The sequence below is a fragment of the Megachile rotundata genome, chromosome 15, assembly GCF_050947335.1.
Source record: "Megachile rotundata isolate GNS110a chromosome 15, iyMegRotu1, whole genome shotgun sequence".
NCBI classification, from domain to species: domain Eukaryota; kingdom Metazoa; phylum Arthropoda; class Insecta; order Hymenoptera; family Megachilidae; genus Megachile; species Megachile rotundata.
In genome coordinates, this window is record NC_134997.1 from 9,174,758 (window position 1) to 9,193,560 (window position 18,803).

General features: G+C 32.9%; 3 protein-coding genes and 1 long non-coding RNA gene across 7 annotated transcripts in view; 2 read left to right on the plus strand and 2 right to left on the minus strand.

The window, feature by feature from the left end:
* The window catches only part of LOC100882514 (peroxidase), a 31,816-nt gene extending 22,689 nt beyond the window's left edge, over positions 1 to 9,127 (plus strand). Inside the window, exons 5-14 of the mRNA XM_012286142.2 lie at positions 2,563 to 2,739; positions 3,377 to 3,573; positions 4,057 to 4,252; positions 5,116 to 5,313; positions 5,485 to 5,632; positions 5,934 to 6,090; positions 6,921 to 7,091; positions 7,296 to 7,494; positions 8,662 to 8,767; positions 8,842 to 9,127. Of these exons, the coding sequence (XP_012141532.2) occupies positions 2,563 to 2,739; positions 3,377 to 3,573; positions 4,057 to 4,252; positions 5,116 to 5,313; positions 5,485 to 5,632; positions 5,934 to 6,090; positions 6,921 to 7,091; positions 7,296 to 7,494; positions 8,662 to 8,767; positions 8,842 to 8,950 (1,658 nt within the window). The 3' untranslated portion in view covers positions 8,951 to 9,127. The remainder of the gene's footprint in view (positions 1 to 2,562; positions 2,740 to 3,376; positions 3,574 to 4,056; positions 4,253 to 5,115; positions 5,314 to 5,484; positions 5,633 to 5,933; positions 6,091 to 6,920; positions 7,092 to 7,295; positions 7,495 to 8,661; positions 8,768 to 8,841) is intronic.
* On the minus strand, positions 9,106 to 13,927 carry LOC100882403 (leucine-rich melanocyte differentiation-associated protein). Of its 3 annotated transcripts, none has more exons than XM_012286147.2 (5): positions 13,780 to 13,880; positions 13,255 to 13,291; positions 12,515 to 12,775; positions 12,174 to 12,434; positions 9,106 to 12,092 (listed from the first exon to the last, which is right to left on the minus strand). In XM_012286147.2, coding segments are annotated over exons 2-5 (759 nt in total). In that variant the 5' UTR covers positions 13,257 to 13,291; positions 13,780 to 13,880; the 3' UTR covers positions 9,106 to 11,857. The 3 variants fall into 3 exon arrangements, with proteins under 3 accessions (XP_012141537.1, XP_076396455.1, XP_012141538.1); XM_076540340.1 differs by having other exon boundaries at positions 13,255 to 13,615; positions 13,780 to 13,873; XM_012286148.2 differs by lacking the exon at positions 13,255 to 13,291 and having other exon boundaries at positions 13,780 to 13,927.
* Positions 13,928 to 13,937: 10 nt separating this feature from the next.
* LOC105662574 (uncharacterized) overlaps positions 13,938 to 18,803 on the plus strand; it is a 99,173-nt gene continuing 94,307 nt past the window's right edge. The window contains exon 1 of the long non-coding RNA XR_001096100.2: positions 13,938 to 14,066. This is a non-coding gene — a long non-coding RNA (uncharacterized LOC105662574). The remainder of the gene's footprint in view (positions 14,067 to 18,803) is intronic.
* The window catches only part of Scp2 (Sarcoplasmic calcium-binding protein 2), an 88,359-nt gene continuing 83,766 nt past the window's right edge, over positions 14,211 to 18,803 (minus strand). For both annotated transcript variants that reach the window (XM_003703505.3, XM_012286149.2), the window contains exons 6-7: positions 17,670 to 17,767; positions 14,211 to 17,588 (exon numbers count right to left, since the gene is read on the minus strand). In XM_003703505.3, the coding sequence (XP_003703553.2) occupies positions 17,481 to 17,588; positions 17,670 to 17,767 (206 nt within the window). In that variant the 3' untranslated portion in view covers positions 14,211 to 17,480. The remainder of the gene's footprint in view (positions 17,589 to 17,669; positions 17,768 to 18,803) is intronic.

An 18,803-nucleotide genomic window follows, 5' to 3' on the forward strand; every position in this document is an offset into this window, starting at 1 on the left:
AAAATCGAATTCAACTTCAATCACGAAAAGAAATTGGAAAATTTCGACAGGAATGTTTTCCCGGAACAGTTGCGGGAGCAAAAGAATTTTTTCATCTCGTGAAAAAATTCGATTTCACGCGAGTTACGCGTTTCTGTGGCCGAATAATCGGAACGTCATCGCATTTTCGATTGATCGACGAAATTCCTTTCAATTTGCGTGCACTGTTTCGAGGCATCGACAGATATATTTTTTTCGGAACGTCACGGTTCGTTAGGTTTTGTACGAGTCAGTTTGAATCGTTTTGTGATGCAAAATCTGCGGTTTCTTCAATGATATTATGCTGTGATTAATGTCTGCACGTGTCTGAAGGTTACGGAATGAAGAATTACGAGCTTAGGATCTTGGACATTTGTGTCAAGAAAAACGAAAGTGGAATGTGATTATCTTGTTTTACATATCGAAACTTAGCTGTTAACAACATCGGTTTGAGGTAGTGATTATAATTTATAATGACGATGTTAATATTCATTAGTTGTATGTAAATGGGTTAATTAAATATAATAGCATTGACATTAAGTCAGTTTACGTTGAATTTTATTAAACAAACAAAAATTAGTAAATTCTGTTCCAATCACATGAAATTAATATTTAATTCGCAATTCACAATATTTAATGAAGATTCAGAAGAAGAAAATTATCTCATATTTAATAAACTTAATATTTAGTAACTTTGTGACATTGCATTACTAATATCTCTGAATGGTTACGGAACTCGTAAAACTACGTTGTTGCAGTTAATGTCCCTCGTGACAAATATCTACTTTCACAGAAACTTGTTTCGATTTCAAACGCAGGTGAGTGTGATTTATATGCTTACGTAGGAAACAGCTTGGCTTCCATTTTATAGACACAACAACATTGTACAAACACTCGTAAATATGCTGCGATCATTTTGTAACATTTCACGTGTTAGAAGATCAAATATTTCCCAACCGTATTAACCGTTCGAATCCTATAGGTGATAATAGCACTATAGATGCTATAGGATAATAGACAATTTCATAATTCATCAGTGAAGTGAAACAGATTTAATACTATCATGTTTTGAATCATTTATTTTACCACAAGTTTAAATTTCGATATAATTTGATATTTTTACAGTTTTATAGTGTAATTAGACTTGGGGGACTCTTTCAAATCCAAGTGAGTAATAATACACATCGCAGAACAGTGGCGCCCTCTCATTTTAGAATCCAGGATCGAATTTAATGGGTTAGGATCTCAGGTTAAACCATCTGCTCCATCAAAAATAAAGTAGTGGCGTATTAAACCACTTGCTCCACAGAAAATGAACTATTCAGATAAAATTGATTATAGGTTAGATCGCGATACAATATCGTACATTTATTTCTCCGTTAAAATTATTTCAATTTCACGTCTCAAGTTTCACGTTCGAAACCGGATATTTGTTTCGATAAGTGCATTTAACTATTAGATAAACTTTTTGTTGGTACTGGAATCTCTGTAGGATACAATAAGCTGGTAGCAATATTGCAATATGTATTCATTTTATTTCAGTGTGAGTACGGCTACCGGCGAAGCACGTTACATACGCGTCTTCTTTATATTACCATCAAAGAGTAGATATAACAAGAGGCGATACTAGACAAGAAACCTCCTAGACAGAGACAGAGGACCAATTTAAATGTCCAAATCAAAAGAATCGGGGGTGCATAGTGTAGAAGTGTGGCGGTCCAAAGAATATTTTAAACCTGCATATTCACCAGTAATTTATTTGTAATAAATATTCTGTCATAACTCTGTAACATTCATCTGTAATTTCTTGTGATGTATAGTTTTTCATTTTCTTATAAGTTATTTGTAATAATCATTTCCGTAATACATATTCTTCAAATATATTTTGTAGAGCAATCATTTTTATTCTTTTCTTTTTCAACTTGCAACGCTGTGAAATTGATAAGATACCTCAAAAGACAATATCAGTATACAGAAAATTTACTAGAAATATATTCCAAATTATTGGAGATTGACATGAAAGTTTTGCTCGATTTAAATTTCCCGCTCTTTTGTACAACCAATTTAAAGCGTCTTCGAGAGTTCAAAGGTGCCGAGAGTGTTGTCTCTGGTTTACTCTGCGACACGGTTACCAGTTTCGTATGGTAATGATAACCTTTATGATGGAATTTTTATCGCGGCCAATTCATGGCGAAACCGTGCAAGAAAATAAAAGATTGGAAATACCAATGGAATGATGAATGGAACGTCGCACTTTATTATACAATACGTTCCTCCGTGACAAATAAGTTATGCAATTGTTGCGCTTTCTAGGGAACCAATTCCTGCTATTCACGCGAATTACGCGAAAGAATGCTTCCGGTTCTATCTCCATATATTCCACATTCAGTAGCAATTGGAAAAACTAGGCCTCCCATGAGGCCTCGTGCACCTGCACTTATTATTAAGTATGCTCACGTTCTAATAGAGTCTTCTTATTTCCTCAAGCTACTTTTTTCAGCTTAATATTTTATGGATACTGAAATAATTGTTTGATCTGCACAGGTATTAGATCACCGACGATTTCAGTGACTGGAAGCGAATTACCTCTGTCTCGAATGGTCAGCTACACCCTATTTCCACATGTCGACTTTAACGATCCAATATGGACGCTGGCTGCAATGCAATGGGGCCAAATTATTACTCACGACATGGGCCTGATCGACGGAACCACCCAATCAAGTAAAACTATTTCCACTCTTCACTTATTGTAATATTCTACAACTTCCTTTCTCTTCGTGACATTGCAAAACCTTAGCATTCAGGGCATTAGATACGTAGTTCGAATTTTACGCAATAGTCATGCTGGAGATACATATCTGTAAGTAGGGGTGAGTTGTATCTTTTGCAAATATTACCAACTGCTATCAACTGAGTTGCAAAGTGAACTCATAAATTAGTGGCATGAAACCAGTTTGCTTTGCAACTTTCATATCTGTGTATTTGTTCATAAAAACTGGTTTGCATTGCAAAAACGACTTAATTTCATATTTCCAGCAACTGGGTATTTTGTGAACTATTATGAACATAATTGCATCTGCTTAGTAGCTGTTTAAAAGAAAGTTGTCTAACATCAACAAAAATTAAACTCTGTAGCTTACGTAAAGCTGCCATTAGTCTAAGTATAGAGTAATTTAAAAAAAAATAATCTATTCATAATTTAAAAAAATAATCTATTTATAATTTAAGAAAAAATAATCTAAATATAATTTAAGAAAAATAATCTAATCATAATTTAAGAAAAATAGTTTAATTTTTAATTTTGAGAATTCTCCTCCTAAAGTAAGTTAGAGAGTTGATTACATCTTTTTAATCGCAGAACCACACGCAACATCGTGCTGCACCAGCGATGGACAAGTAATAGACCCATCGCTGGTTTCCAACATGTGTTACCCCATGATTATTCCTTACGAGGACCCTGTCTTCAGCAAGGCCAACATAAGGTGTCTCAACTTCGTCCGTAGTACAACCGATCTTGACCGTGGCTGTTCCTCGCAATCCAAACCAGCAGAACAGGTTTGCTATTCCTCGCACTTGGTTACTTCACTCATTCATTTGTTGTTACCTCATCCACCGTGGCTTGAAAACCTGACAGATATCGTGTTCACGCCGGACGTTACTCTGCATTTTGGATTGAGAGTGGAGGTTGTGATCTTAAGGAAGTTGCAGAATTATTTTGTGGGATGTAATTTTTACCATAACATTTAGATATTATTTAGAATCATCTTTATACTCTTAAAAATAAAGTAGAATGAATGTTGAACTCAAAGCTAAATTAACTATTCCCACTTTTCAAGCTTTGATCAAATCTTGTAATTTTTGAACGGCCATTTTGGTAGCACATCTGTTTACAAATGACATCTGGATGCTGTTCTTTCTCGAATTAGGAGCTAAATTGATCATGTCACCATCTACCTCCAGGCTCAACATTATAGAAACATAACAATATGTCTAGACTTGATATCTTGTTTCAATTTTACACCTTCTCTTTATTATCAGTTAAACACCGTGACACATCTCTTGGATCTGTCCCTGGTTTACGGATCCAGCGATCAAACGGCAGCTGGTTTACGAGCTGGAGTAGGTGGTCGTTTGAACGTAGACGTTCGACATGACAGAGAATGGCCACCGGCAGCGATGAACAAGAGTCAATCTTGTGAAAATATGGGCGATGAAGGAGTCTGTTATCAAGCTGGTAAGCTTCGACAAGTTCAAAACAAATCCTTTATTAACTCTTTTTTGAAGATTTCCTTATCACACATCTTTCATGAATTTTTCTAACAGTACATTTTTTTAATAGTTCATATTAGCTAACCAACTTTTCCTTTGTTCTTCAATCAGAATGATTTGTAGTTAAATTAGACTTTTCTACATGTTTGATATATGTAGTGTGATGTCACATATGTATGTTGGATACGTGCAGTGTGATGTCACATATGTATGTTTGATACATGCACTGTAATGCCACATATGTATGTTTGATATATGCAGTATGATGCCATATGTGTATGTTTGATATATGAAGTATGATGCCATATGTGTATGTCTGGTACATGCAATATGATGTCACATGTGTATGTTTGGTACATGCAATATGATGTCACATGTGCATGTTTGATACATGCAATGTGATGTCACATGTGTATGTTTAGTAAATGCAATGTAATACTCCACATATATGTTTGATACATGCAATGTGATGTCACATGTGTATGTTTAGTAAATGCAATGTAATACTCCACATATATATTTGATACATGCAATGTGATGTCACATGTGTATGTTTAGTACATGCAATGTAATACTCCACATACATATTTGATACATGCAATGTGATGTCACATGTGTATAATTACTACATGCAGTATAATACTTCGCATGTACATATGTTTGGTACATTCAGTGTGATGCCACATGTGTACGCTTGATACAACGCAGTATCATACTGTATAAACGTATATGTGACACCTGAAGCTATATGTGGAACTGTATACTCCACACGTTCCACGTGTTTTAATTAGCTACCAATTATTAATAGCTGTATGTACACTGCTGCAGGTGATACTCGGATCAACCAGAATACCCAGCTGACCGTTTTGCAGATCATACTACTTAGGGAGCATAATCGCGTCGCTGATGCTTTAGCTCACATAAATCCACACTGGACAGATGAAACTATTTACCAGGAGGCTCGACGAATTTTGATCGCGGAACACCAGCACATTTCGTATTACGAATGGCTGCCCATATTTTTGGGTAAAATACCCAATTTTATTCATACGTACTTCGCCATAATTCACTTTCTTCTTAACACATGTTCACTTATGTATATTTGGATCAAAATATTTACTTGTACCGATTATTTTAAAGAATACTGATTATTTTACATCGTCTACGTTAACGTATTGAAACAAACTTTTTTATTAGGTTTCGATGCGACGTATGGTAACAAGATTTTGTACAACACGAAAGATTTTGTGGACGACTACGATCCAAAAGTGAATCCAAGCACCATAAACGAACATTCGACGGCTGCCTTCAGATACTTTCATTCTCTCATTGCTGGCTATCTCAAGTGAGTCTAAGATCTTGACTTTTTATACGAATTGTAAATCCAAAGTCAAAAATGATCTTTGACATAATTAGGTGAACTAGACAAATAATTAGGAAAACTAGGCAAACAATTAGAGGCGCTAAGTAAATAATTAGGTGAGGTAAATAATTAAACTTACACGATGTTACATAATTTATTTACCACTTGCCATTTCTACAAAAACAGGACAAAGTCTGCTACTTACTATTGAAATATTCTTAAATAGTCGATTATGCAAATAATCAGATCAGGAATTATTTCATCAGTTCCGTAATTTCTTCAGCTTGGTGAATAAACATCGGTATTCCAATGGCGCTCTGAGGCTTAGCGACCATTTCAACAGACCGGAAATTATCGAACAAAATAACAATATGGATGATCTTACAAGGGGATTGTCTTATCAACCGCAAAAAGCCAGCGATCAATTTTTCGATGAAGAGGTATGAACATTAAACGTCATGTCCTAAACTATTCTCTCCTAATAATAAAAATCAGAAAATTATAGAAATTAAATTGATATTTTATTATAATTAACAGTTACAATGTAGAATTACAATTTTTAGTTACAATTTACAGTTGGACTTTCTAGTTGCAATTTATAATTGTAATTTACAATTGCAGTTTGCAGTCAAAATTTATAATAACAATTTACAGTTGGACTTTTTAGTTGCAATTTATAATTGCAATTTACAATTACACCTTGCAGCCACAATTTATAATTGCAATTTACAATTACACTTTGCAGTCACAATTTATGATTGCAATTTACAATTACACTTTGCAGCCAAAATTTATAATAACAATTTGCAGTTGGACTTTTTAGTTGCAATTTATAATTGCAATTTACAATTACACTTTGCAGCCACAATTTATAATAACAATTTAAAATTATGCTTCACAGTTATAATTTATAATAACAATTTAAAACTATACTTTACAGTCGCAATTTGTAGTTGCAGTAACAAGAATTCAGAACTAGACTTCACAATCGTAATTTACAGTCGCGATTAATAATTACAGTGCAACCACAAATAGTGACCGCAGTTAATAACAAATTGAAATTGCACTTTACAGCCACAATTTATGATTGCAATTAGCAATAATTACAATCATTGCTTAAATGTCTACCATTACGTACTTATCCCAATAACAGTCGTTCGCTAATTGCGTGCGACCGGGCTCTAACCCAGTAATTTCCTGGAAACTGTCGTTCACAGGACCGATATCTCGAGCACAACTTGTAACATACCTAAACTTTCGTCCATTCCAGATTACACAATACTTATTTAGAAACGGACAACCATTAGGCTCTGACCTCCGAGCAACTGACATTCAAAGGAACCGTGATCATGGCCTCGCATCCTACAACAGTTTCCGAGAACATTGCGGCTTGCCCAGAGCGAAACACTTCTCCGACTTTACGGATTACATTTCTCCCTCGGTAAGTGAGCGTTCCATTTAAAATTGCTAATTAGCTTGCTCTGTTATGATATGCAAATATTTCAAAATCTAGCGACTCGATGTTTTAACCGTCTACGTTCTGCCTCCGGTCAGATTAACGCTTTTGAAATTTTAATCTTTCCCAAACTAGTGGATGTTTAGTTGTTTAGGACTCAATAATATTTGTAACGTGTTTGTATCGTAGAACGTGGAAAAACTGTCGGAGCTGTACGCCAGCCCCGACGACGTGGAAATAACTGTCGGGGGATCGTTGGAACAACATATACAAGGGACTTTGACGGGTCCTACGTTTTTGTGCATTATGGTTAGGCAATTTTACCAGACGAGAGTGGGGGATCGGTATTGGTACGAAAGGGGTGATCATGAATTTGGGTTCACTATAGGTAAATAATTTTTATTATTAATTAACATATTTTATTTAAGTATGAACACGGATTACAATTGAACACAGTAGTTTTTAGTATGTTATGTTACATTAAATGTAGTAGATTTGTCTATATGTGCTTATGTATGTGTACATACATGCATACATGTGTATACATGTTTATGTATATGTGTTTATGAATATATGTATAGGAACATGTATGTGTGAATACATGTATAGGAACACGTATGTGTGAACACATGTATAGGAACACATATGTGTGAATACATGTACATGAATACATATGTGTGAATACATGATAGGAACACATATGTGTGAATACATGCATATGAATATGTATTTGTGAATGCATGTATAGGAACATGTATGTATGAATACATGTATAGGAACACATGTGTGTGAATACATGCATATGAATATGTATTTGTGAATGCATGTATAGGAACATGTATGTATGAATACATGTAGAGGAACACATGTGTGTGAATACATGCATATGAATATGTATTTGTGAATGCATGTATAGGAACATGTATGTATGAATACATGTATAGGAACACATATGTATGAATACATGTATAGGAACACATATGTGTGAATACATGCATATGAATATGTATTTGTGAATGTATGTATAGGAACATGTATGTATGAATACATGTATAGGAACACATGTGTGTGAATGCAAGTATAGGAACACATGTGTGTGAATACTGCATATGAATATGTATTTATGAATATATGTATATGAATATATGTTTATGTATACATGTATAGGAACACATGTGTGTGAATACACTTATATGAACACATTCTTGTGAATACATGCATATGAATACATATTTATGAATACATACACATGAGCACATATGTGTAAATACACTTATACGAGCATATATCTACAAACACATGAATATGCACATAAACATGTAAAAATACAGTCTAACTGAATATAAAGTAACTTAACTATCTAAAAATGTGTAACAACGTAAAACGTGTACAATAATAATTGCACACGTTAATTGTTAACGTGTAGGTAAAAATCAGAAGCCGTGTTCGGTTGAGCAAACTTTAATTAACACAAAATGGGGTTTCGTCGAAACCTGTTGAACAATGTAATTTGCAACGAAATTGTTTTCTGTACATTTAACCGCGTATTTCGCAGAGCAATTAAACGAGATTCGAAAAGCGAGCATATCCAGGTTATTCTGCGATAACGGGGATCACATCACAGAAATGCAGCCGAGAGGGTTCGAACAAGTATCTTCATCGTAAGCTTCCTCTTTCCTATAGACGTCATAATTTAATAATCGTTTCATCCGATTAAGTGTCTCATTAATTTCAGTAATCCCATCGTAAATTGCCAAAACATTCCATCGGTGGATCTCTCGCTGTGGAAAGACTTCGCGCCGGAATTGGAGAAACATCGAAGTATATATGATTTCAAGAAGTAAAATGTAATCGATTGTTTTGCCCGAAAATTTGTTATCGTATTACCAAATATGTGTTAGTTTAATACAATTAGGTTCATACAGTAAGTATTATTGATTAAGCTAATAGTCGACATAAGATTGTTGTAAAAACTGTTTCGTGAATAATTAATAAAATGTATTATTTTTTGTAACCTTTTATTTCTTTAGTACATGTGTTTCTTTTTCCCTTGCATGTGTACATTTCTTAACAATCATTACGAATTAGAGACACCGTGTAATATTAACTGCTTACAATCGTAATCATTGAAACGATTGTACAAACATCGATATCGACTGATAAAAGATTAAATTTATAACAGCATTAGAGTCTTGACACACTTAAATATTTCACACTCCTATTGATACTATTAATACAATTTTTTTAACACTGGTATGACGTAAAAAAATTATTAGAAGTACTTCTAGATACTTTATTGAAAAAATTTCATTTTTAATATTATGTAATCATTTTTTAATGTGTTAAGAGTAATGATAGAATGAAATAAATGCAATAGTAGTTAATTACTGTCATGTTAATAATTGTTAACAATTATGTTAAGAAAATGTGACATAGTAAATTAACAAAAAATGATAAAAAGAGGCAGCAATAATTTATTATAGTAGAAAGTGTTTTAATTTGTAACGGGACAGTAGTGCACGGTTTATTGAACGGGTTATCAAGTAACCGTTTATTTGCAAAACATTCCGGCGTAAAACGTAATTTACGACTTATCCCACACGTTCAATAAACTTTTGTTATCTACACGTGTTTACGACTGTCTGAACAACGTTCCCTATTAAGAGGAAGGAATATCGAATCGACTTTACAAGGGTCCACGATTAAAAATTCTAGAACCAAATGCACTAAATATTCGCACACAAATGAAATTAACAGATTTTGTTGCAATACCTTTATCTTCTTGGTTTGGAAATTTAGGGATTGGGAGATTTGGAATTTGGGAGATTTGGAATTTGGGTGATTTGGGATTTGGGTGATTTGGGATTGGGAAGATTTGGAATTTGGGTGATTTGGGATTTGGAAGATTTGGAATTTGCAAGCTTTAGAATTTGGACGCTTTGGGATTTGGAATATTTGGGATTTGCAAGCTTTGGAATTTGGAAGCTTTGAGATTTGCAAGCTTTGGGATTTGCAAGCTTTGGAATTTGGAAGATTTGGAATTTGGGTGATTTGGGATTTGGAAGATTTGGAATTTGGGTGATTTGGAATTTGGGAGATTTGGAATTTGGATGATATAGAATTTGGGTGATTTGGGATTTGGGAGATTTGGAATTTGGAAGATTTGGAATTTGGAAAACTTGGAATTTGGAAGATTTGGAATTTGGAAAATTTGGAATTTGGAAGATTTGGAATTTGGGTGATTTGGAATTTGGGAAACTTAGAATTTGGAAGATTTGGAATTTGGAAAATTTGGAATTTGGAAGATTTGGAATTTGGAAAATTTGGAATTTGGAAGATTTGGAATTTGATTGCTTTGGAATTTGAAAGATTTGGAATTTGAAAGATTTGGAATTTGGAAAATTTGGAATTTGAAAGATTTGGAATTTGTAAGATTTGGAATTCGGAATTTCGGAACTTGGAATTTTGGAATTTGGAAATGTACAAATTTGGTAATTTAGGAACCTGAAAATGACAACATTCTAAATTCCGTTAATTCTAAAACCGAGACCTCCAAAATTCGAAAATCTCTTTCCCACAAAAATAAACTGAATAGTTTATCTTCCACCGAAAAATCCACGATAAAAACGTTCGAGAAATGTATTATTTCCTTCGAGATATACCACCTGGCATTCTCGATGATACTACACTTTTGTTTTATCACGGAATTACGTTAAATGATGAAACGAACCTTGTAGATTTCTATCTGAAATACCAGACGCTTTCTCGTCGAATGTATTTAATACCTAATGATAAAACGAACAAATAAATAAGTACAAGGTACTCTTTTGTATTTAGCAATTCTGATTTCACTCTTTGAATGAATGTAAAAATCTGAATGATAGTCCATATTTGTTGTTTTGCTGTAAGGAAAAAAGTTGTAATCAGTTTAAACAATTTCTGAAAGATAAAGAAATCGCTTGGCACGATCAACGTACGAGGCTCAGGTTTATCGTTGGAGCTTGTAATCGCTTTAGATTTTGTTACATCAAGAAAATATAATTGGAAAAATGTAGTTTACGTAATGGTGAAGTTCTGTGCGTAATTTGTAATCGGTTGCATAATACGATCTTTCAATAAATCTATTAAAAATTAATAGTAAAGTTGGGTTAAAAAATAATAAATTAATTGAAAAATTTTTAAAACATCCTATACACCTTAATTAAACAAAAGAATATAAAAAATAAATTAAAAGAAGGTCCACTAAAAATAATTGTAAACAGTTTTATATTAAAAGTTTTTATTTGTTTTTACAATTAATATAAAATGTTTTTCAAGAAATACATACAAGCGTAATGCAACAGGTATTATTATACAACATTTGTATAAAATTATTGCAGAACGAGTACTTTCTGAATTACAATTCAGTAGTATTAATGAATATAAAATGTTGTATAATTAAATACCTTCTTGTTGATATGCTGTATTTGGCATCAAATTTTTACATTGTGTACATACAAAAGAAATAATCATATTTAGACTGAAGTTATGAACTTCAGTATATATGTATCTTATAACATATACAATGCACTTATTTTGTTACTGCCCCAAGTGTTTGTTTCTGTGTATTTATCTCTGAATGAAATAAAACTGTATACCTTATAAATATTACTGTACACAAAATACAAACACATATCCTCCTAGGAATGTTATCCTACTTTGATAAAAGTAGATAATCATCAAGATTAATTACATTAATTACTAATACTGTATTAAACAATAAAGTTTGTTCCCCTTGGTTTCATTTTACACGGCAGTGTTGGCTTTGAAAACATATTTGTAAGTTTATTGTGCAGGTGTTTAATGCACTCTGGAAGAGGAGCATGTTCAGTCAAATTTTCTAAAAATGGTCGCTTGAAAAGTCTCCTTGCTTCCTGACGTTGTTCTGAAGTTACAATTCTGTCATCCAAATGGACCAAATGAGGAAACCAAGATATGATGTATAACCTTTTCCAAAAAAAAAACATGTATCTCAGAAGAACATTTCTATCCATAAATTTAGTACCATTCAAGGTGGTTTTTTCGTACCTGTACTGAAGATAGTCATAAAAACTTCCACCATTTAAATAACTCGGTGCTGCCTTATTACCCATAAGACACAAATATCTAAGATTGGGCACACTCTCATAGAGATTCTTAATAAATGGATACAGTTCTTCTATATTATTATGATTTAACCACAGAAGTTGAAGTTTTGGCATATGTGGGAATACAGTGTGATCATCTATTTCATTGTGATCTAAGTTGAGAGACGTTAAATTCTCAAACTCTGCCAAAAACTGTAAGTTTCTAAACAGGTAACGAAGGAAAGAATACCCATTTTACTGAAAATTCTTTGATTGTAATTATGTACATCAAAATATACCTACCTATTAAACTTATTATGGCTAATATCCAGTGTACGCAAAGTATTACCATAATTTTCAATGATGTCAAATGGCATATAAAAGAGACTTTCGAAAGCAAGCGATAAAGAATCAATAATATCTAGAGATGGTTTATCAGAAGATAAAGACTTTGGTTGCCTACTATGTAAGTCTACAAATATTAGTTTTCCTAATGAAGTCATGGCAAATTGTTCCACCTCGTCTGCTTCCTTTTGTAATTCTAACTCATCACTGTAATCCAACCTGTAAATAGGTTATTCTATTTAACGTAGCAATACCACCTATTGCCAAATTATACGCTTCAAATGGCCAGAAACTATCAGTTATAATGATAAGCAACGTGTTAATTATAAGCAATGTATTTTGAGAATGCGAAGTTAGTGTTCAAGATTTTTGTTAACTTAACTCTTACAATGCAATGATTGTTAATGATAATGAACCTGGATATAAGCTTTTTAGTTTCAATAATCTATTATAGAACTATGTCCTTTAACACTGTTATAGCTAATATTACGAAAACTTATAACGCACTAGTATTAATTTGCTGGGAAAAGTATTATGTGAACAATGTTGGTCACTATGTTAATTTACAGTACTCAGAAAGTGATGTGCAGGCAGTTCAAATAAAGTTCACAAATATATAAATTCTTGATATTGTTTATTAATGATAATGACAATGAAAAAGATGATGTATAAGAAAGAAGTTTAATTATAATACTTACATTATGCCTCGACTTTTATCACCTCAAGGGGCAGTAACTTTAAGTGGACAATCAACGTGTTAGAATCATGCAATACACTTTTCACTCGCTACATTTATCTATACCATTCACCCTAACAACAACTAAAGCTGCAGCTTGCATTGACAGATAATATCGTGTAAATAGAAAAACGTGAGAAGGGCTGTAAGGCTTCAGAGTAATATGCAATGTTGCATGTAGTGATTGGGTCAACCATAGTGAGTCTTCCTACAGTAAGATTAATACTGAGCTCCGATCCGAAAAGGTGGCGTATAAAGTTTTTCGTTTATCTGATGACGCTTACAGATTAGATACGAACAGAATAAACTCGCATCTAACGTATCTATATATTACAAAGAACGAGCGGTAGCGGAAAACTTTGAGGTTAGAGCTTTACCGTTATATAACGTTAAAATGTTAGGTAACGCATTAACAATACAGGTGGTATATTTAAAATACAATTCGATAGAAAATATTATAGATTAATCATGACAGACTGACACTCACCGAATTTTCCTGCATATCTCGTTTTCAAATCTTCCCACCGCACAACGGAACCAGGCAGCCAATACTTTGTAGGCCTCTAGCAAGATGGTGCTACTAGTTTGACACTTGTCGAACTACAATCGAATCGTTTATCGATACATCGTTTCTTATTTGTGGCGGTAAACGGTTCGCGGTAGTCCAAGTGTCAACATTTTTTGACGAGTGCAGGAAGATTAAAAGTGTTACGATTACAAGGAGAAAAAGAAGGCGATGATGCAACGAACGAATATGCTGACGTGCTGCAGACGGTGAGTTTTAAAATTTTATATCTTCATTCGGAATGACATTTATGTATTAGTCTGAATGTTAGCCTCCATCTTGGTTAAAACAAAGAACATGACAGTGTACAAATTATACGAAATATCGAAGGTGCGAAATAAATAACAATAAAATTGAAGTCCATAGACACTTTATTTCAAGAGTAACGTGCATTTGATTTTTTACATAGCTTCGCTTGTGCTTATCGGCACGTTTCACAAAAACAGTCAGTAACACCATTAACATATTAATCGTATATCGAATTCGAGAGACAGCAATTATCGCTTGGGGGCACGGTTCTCCAATTAAAATTCGCGATCGAACATTCCTCGTTCCCGAAATTTCTTTTGTTTATTTTCCGATTTCCAGTCGAAATTTATCATCGTACAAGTCGCTTTTCGACCCTCATGAAGCCGGGTCTCCAATGATATTCGAACTTAATTTAACTCTAATTATTTCATCCTCATTTAATTTTCTGATATTAGAAGGTTTTTTAATAATTTTCTAGATCTATGAACCATCACTAAAGTTGTATCTGACTCGGCTTCCCATAAACATTTTCTCGGGCAGTGATTGACAGTAAAAACGAACGCCGAAACATTTTACAATGATCCGTGCCCTCGATGGTAAAATTGATGTGTTCGAAAGTTATTACAAATTGAGCTGCCACTCTCGTAACTTGATAAAGTTTTTGTTCGATCATTTTTTTCGTAGTGCATTGATTATAAATTCATCTGTAGCCTCTGTCGAATATATTTTTGATATGATAATTAAATACAATTTTACTGTATACTTGTGTAGTGATATGTACGAGATACGCATAGTAATTAATGGTACAACAGGAAAGAGTAATTCCTTGAGGAATCTTTTTCCACGTGGGATAACGTTTGTTTTTTTTCTAACCAAAACAGTAATTTAAATAAGTTTTTAGTGCTTACGCACTTGAAAACATTGATTCAAAATGGCCGAACATTTATTCAAAATGGCCGAACATTAATTCAAAATGGCTGAAGATTCATTCAAAATGACTGAACATTGATTCGAATGTTCATCGCGTTTGATATTTCAAGAAAAATCGAATCTTTCGATAGCACAGCAATTTTTGGAAAATAAGCAAAATTTGATTATTGTAATGCGATAAATAATTTATGTAAACATTATAAAGTACATAGTTATTGAAATAATATAATAATTAATTTTGCAATATTCTTCAAAAATTTCAGTAATTAAAAATTACTAAAAGTCATTTTCAGTAATCAAAAATTACTGAAATTTTCAGTAATTAACTGTAGATGTGTATATAATTTAATAACGACTGAAAGTTTGATTATGACTCTGTTTATACCATCAATTATAAAGCATCCTGCGTAAACTTGCAAAATAATGCCTCAAGTATTACCTCTACAATCATTTAGATATCGTAAGAAAAATATTTTAACAACAAAGTTTAACAAGGTTTAACATAGTTCATTGTATCTTGACGTGTTCGTACAGGACCTCGTTTTAATTTCCATGTAGATATTTTTCATTTTGTTGTACATTCAGTTACATACTATGTTAAATCATGGAACGTTATTGTTCGACACCTCGATGAGACAGTTTTCTGAAATATTTTTCCAAAACTTCAAATCAACAAAATAGTTAATATTTTGTTAACGATTGTAATCGTTAATTTGTTATAATAAACGAAGTTATGTGGCAAGCAAAATCAACGAAGCAAGGTTAAAATATTTCTATGTTTGTTTTAAAAGAATCTGGTAAGTTTTTCAAAATTTATCAACTGTTTAATTCTTCAACATCGATTAAAAATCTTTTTATAATCGATAACTCTGTCAAATATAGTATATATATTCGTTTGCATATTTATATATTTCTGTAAGATATACGTATCCTCTTCTCATGAGGAGATATATCGAATTTTTGGTTTCATAGAAATTTAGGAAGGTTTTTAGTTGAGTTGAAAATTTAGGTATTTGGGGAATTATGGAGTTGGGGATTTATGAAGTTGGGAAGTGGAATTTGGAGAATTAAGGAGTTGGGAATTTATGGAGTTGGGGAATTAGGGAGTAGGGAAATTAGGGAGTTGGGAATTGGAATTTGGGAAATTAGGGAGTTGGGGATTTATGGAGTTGGGAATTTATGGAGTTGGGAAATTAAGGAGTAGGGAAATTAGGGAGCTAGGGATTTGGAAATTTGGGGAATTAGGGAGTAGGGGATTTATGGAGTTGGGGATTGAAATTTGGGGAATTAGGGAGTTGGGGATTTATGAAGTTGGAGAATTAGGGAGTTGGGGATTTATGGAGTTGGAGAATTAGGGAGTTGGGGATTTGGAATTTTGGGGAATTAGGGAGTAGGGGATTTATGGAGTTGGGGATTGGAATTTGGGGAATTAAGGAGTTGGGAATTTATGGAGTTGGGGATTTGGGAATTTAGGGAATTAGGGAATAGAGAATTTATGGATTTGAGGATCTATAGGTCTAGAAATTTGTGGATTTAGGAATTCGTGAATTTGGATATTTGTAAATTTTTGAATCTATATATTCAAAAATTTGATCAATTAGAACATTGGTTCAGTAATTCATAAACAAATTTGTAAAATAGTCCAGAGATCCAAGAGTTTATTTCAAAATAATTTTCGCAACTGTACATGAGGAAATAAAAAATCTGCAAGCGTAAAGCTGACAAATGTAATCTAAACAATCTGCAAATAAATTTTGAAAATTTCCTAGAAACCTCTCGATACATTTCCCCATGAGCTTAACAGCAATGTCTATACAAGACACATACACGATATTGACGCTTTTAAAATATAACGATTTCATTTCTGCTTCTTACACGATAATTAAGCCAACATTTAAAACCTCTGTACTCTTCTAATTTTCCAACACGAACTTCTCTCTCTTTTTTTTTTTAATAATTTTCCATTTTTCAACACTTTCCAATGTCACACGAAAACATTGAAGCTACACTTAAACTTTGCAAATATCGTTTGCTCGATAATGGAGGGAGATATTTATTTGTTAAGATCGAACCATCCCGTTCGAGAAGCACAACGACACTGGACGAACAAGACTTGCACGATCATTAATAGTTCTCTGTTTTCTTACATTTAAATACTCTACAGATACAAACATACAATGAGATATAATCGCCGCCATTTTGTCCAAACGATATTATTTGTCGTGCTGTATCGTCCCGTACACGAGGACGATTATTTACAACGCCGAGAGGTTAGGAAGAGACTTCCGGTGCGAAATAATTCTCGATAAATCAATAGTATTTGCCGTTTCGTTTCGTTGTCGAACAAAAACATAATGTTTGTCGATTAAAAAACTGAGAAGCGACGCAAGGAGGTGCATAACACGTCTCTGAATTTCGTTCGCTCGGGGAAAAAATAATACGAGTTAAAAGGAAGTTTTCCCGAAAATAAAGTTTCCGGCTGCGGTCGGCTCGTCCGAGGAGAAATATTGCTTCCAGAGGTTGCTGAATTTATCCCAGTTTATTTCCTGACCCTACAGAAGAGGAACAGTTTGATGGAATTAGTACTTCGCCGCGTGAGAGACCGTGTTCTCTTCATTATGATTTACGCTTACCACCCCTAGTTTTTTGAACGCATCCCTGGCCTCGGCCTCCGCTACCCCGTGATATCTGCACACGTTGCAGAACTCGTTCTCGTCGATCGATTTGTCACCTGTATCAACGATACTCTTTTACTGTTTCATTTACTTTTTTACTTTTGTTTATTAAAAATAACCCTTTGACTTTTGTAATCAAATTTAACTGCGATTGGTAAATATTTAGTTATTTTAATTATAAACTGAACACCGATATTCAGTTTACTGCTATTTTCATTATTTGCAGTCAATTCATTATTTACATTCAATTGTATGTTAGATTAAATAGTAACAATATTTAGGTTTCGTTTTTATTTTGCAGTTAAAGGGTTACTTTTAATTTCAAACAATTTACTGTGTTATGTAAGAAATTAATTAAGATCGTGGGATTAAATGAGAATTCCAGCAATAATTTTAATACAGATTTTAATAAAAAGGTGTGCTTCAGAAGAGAAATGTAATGTTGTTTAAAGTTTTAAGGCGGTTATCTATTTTCCGATGTAACCACAGTATGTCGAAGTTTAACGTATGTATAAAAATTGAGGAATTAGGTTGTTTATATTTGAAACAGCTATGTATGGGGGTATCAGGCGTTCTATTATTATGAAATAATAAAAGATTTTTTTTACAAATGCACCATAGGGGTGAGTTATAATTAAAATTTAAATATGGTGATCTTTGCTCAAATTTAAAATGTACCACTAAATATAAAGAAATTTTGCTAGAAACAGGTTCTTTGCAATTTTTAGTATTTCTCAATGAATTTATTAATTTTTTTATATTTTTTTTTATCATTTATTCCTGTTATTTCATGTCTCTCATCATTTTTATATAAATAAAAATCTGGACATTAACCCTTGACAAATTTAGAAAACCAAGGGTGAATATTTTCACTGCCATTGATTGTATTAAATTATTAACAAAAATTCTCAAAATTTAGAAACCAAAGGTGAATATTTTCACTGCCACTGTCCATATTAAATTATTAACAAAAATTCTCAAAATTTAGAAACCGAAAGTTAAATATTTTCACCACCATCAATCACATTAAATTATCAACAAAAACCCAAAATTTAATCCCTAACAAATAACCCCTAATCGTCTCAAATATTT

Bases quoted from the DNA above. Each gene is read 5' to 3' on its own strand.
- LOC100882403 (XM_012286147.2), bottom strand. The intron at 12,435-12,514 runs GTAGGTATATTT...TTACCTGTTTAG, and splicing joins AGCCATAATAAGTTTAATAG to AAACTTACAGTTTTTGGCAG. The intron at 12,093-12,173 runs GTACGAAAAAAC...TTTTTGGAAAAG, and splicing joins TATGACTATCTTCAGTACAG to GTTATACATCATATCTTGGT.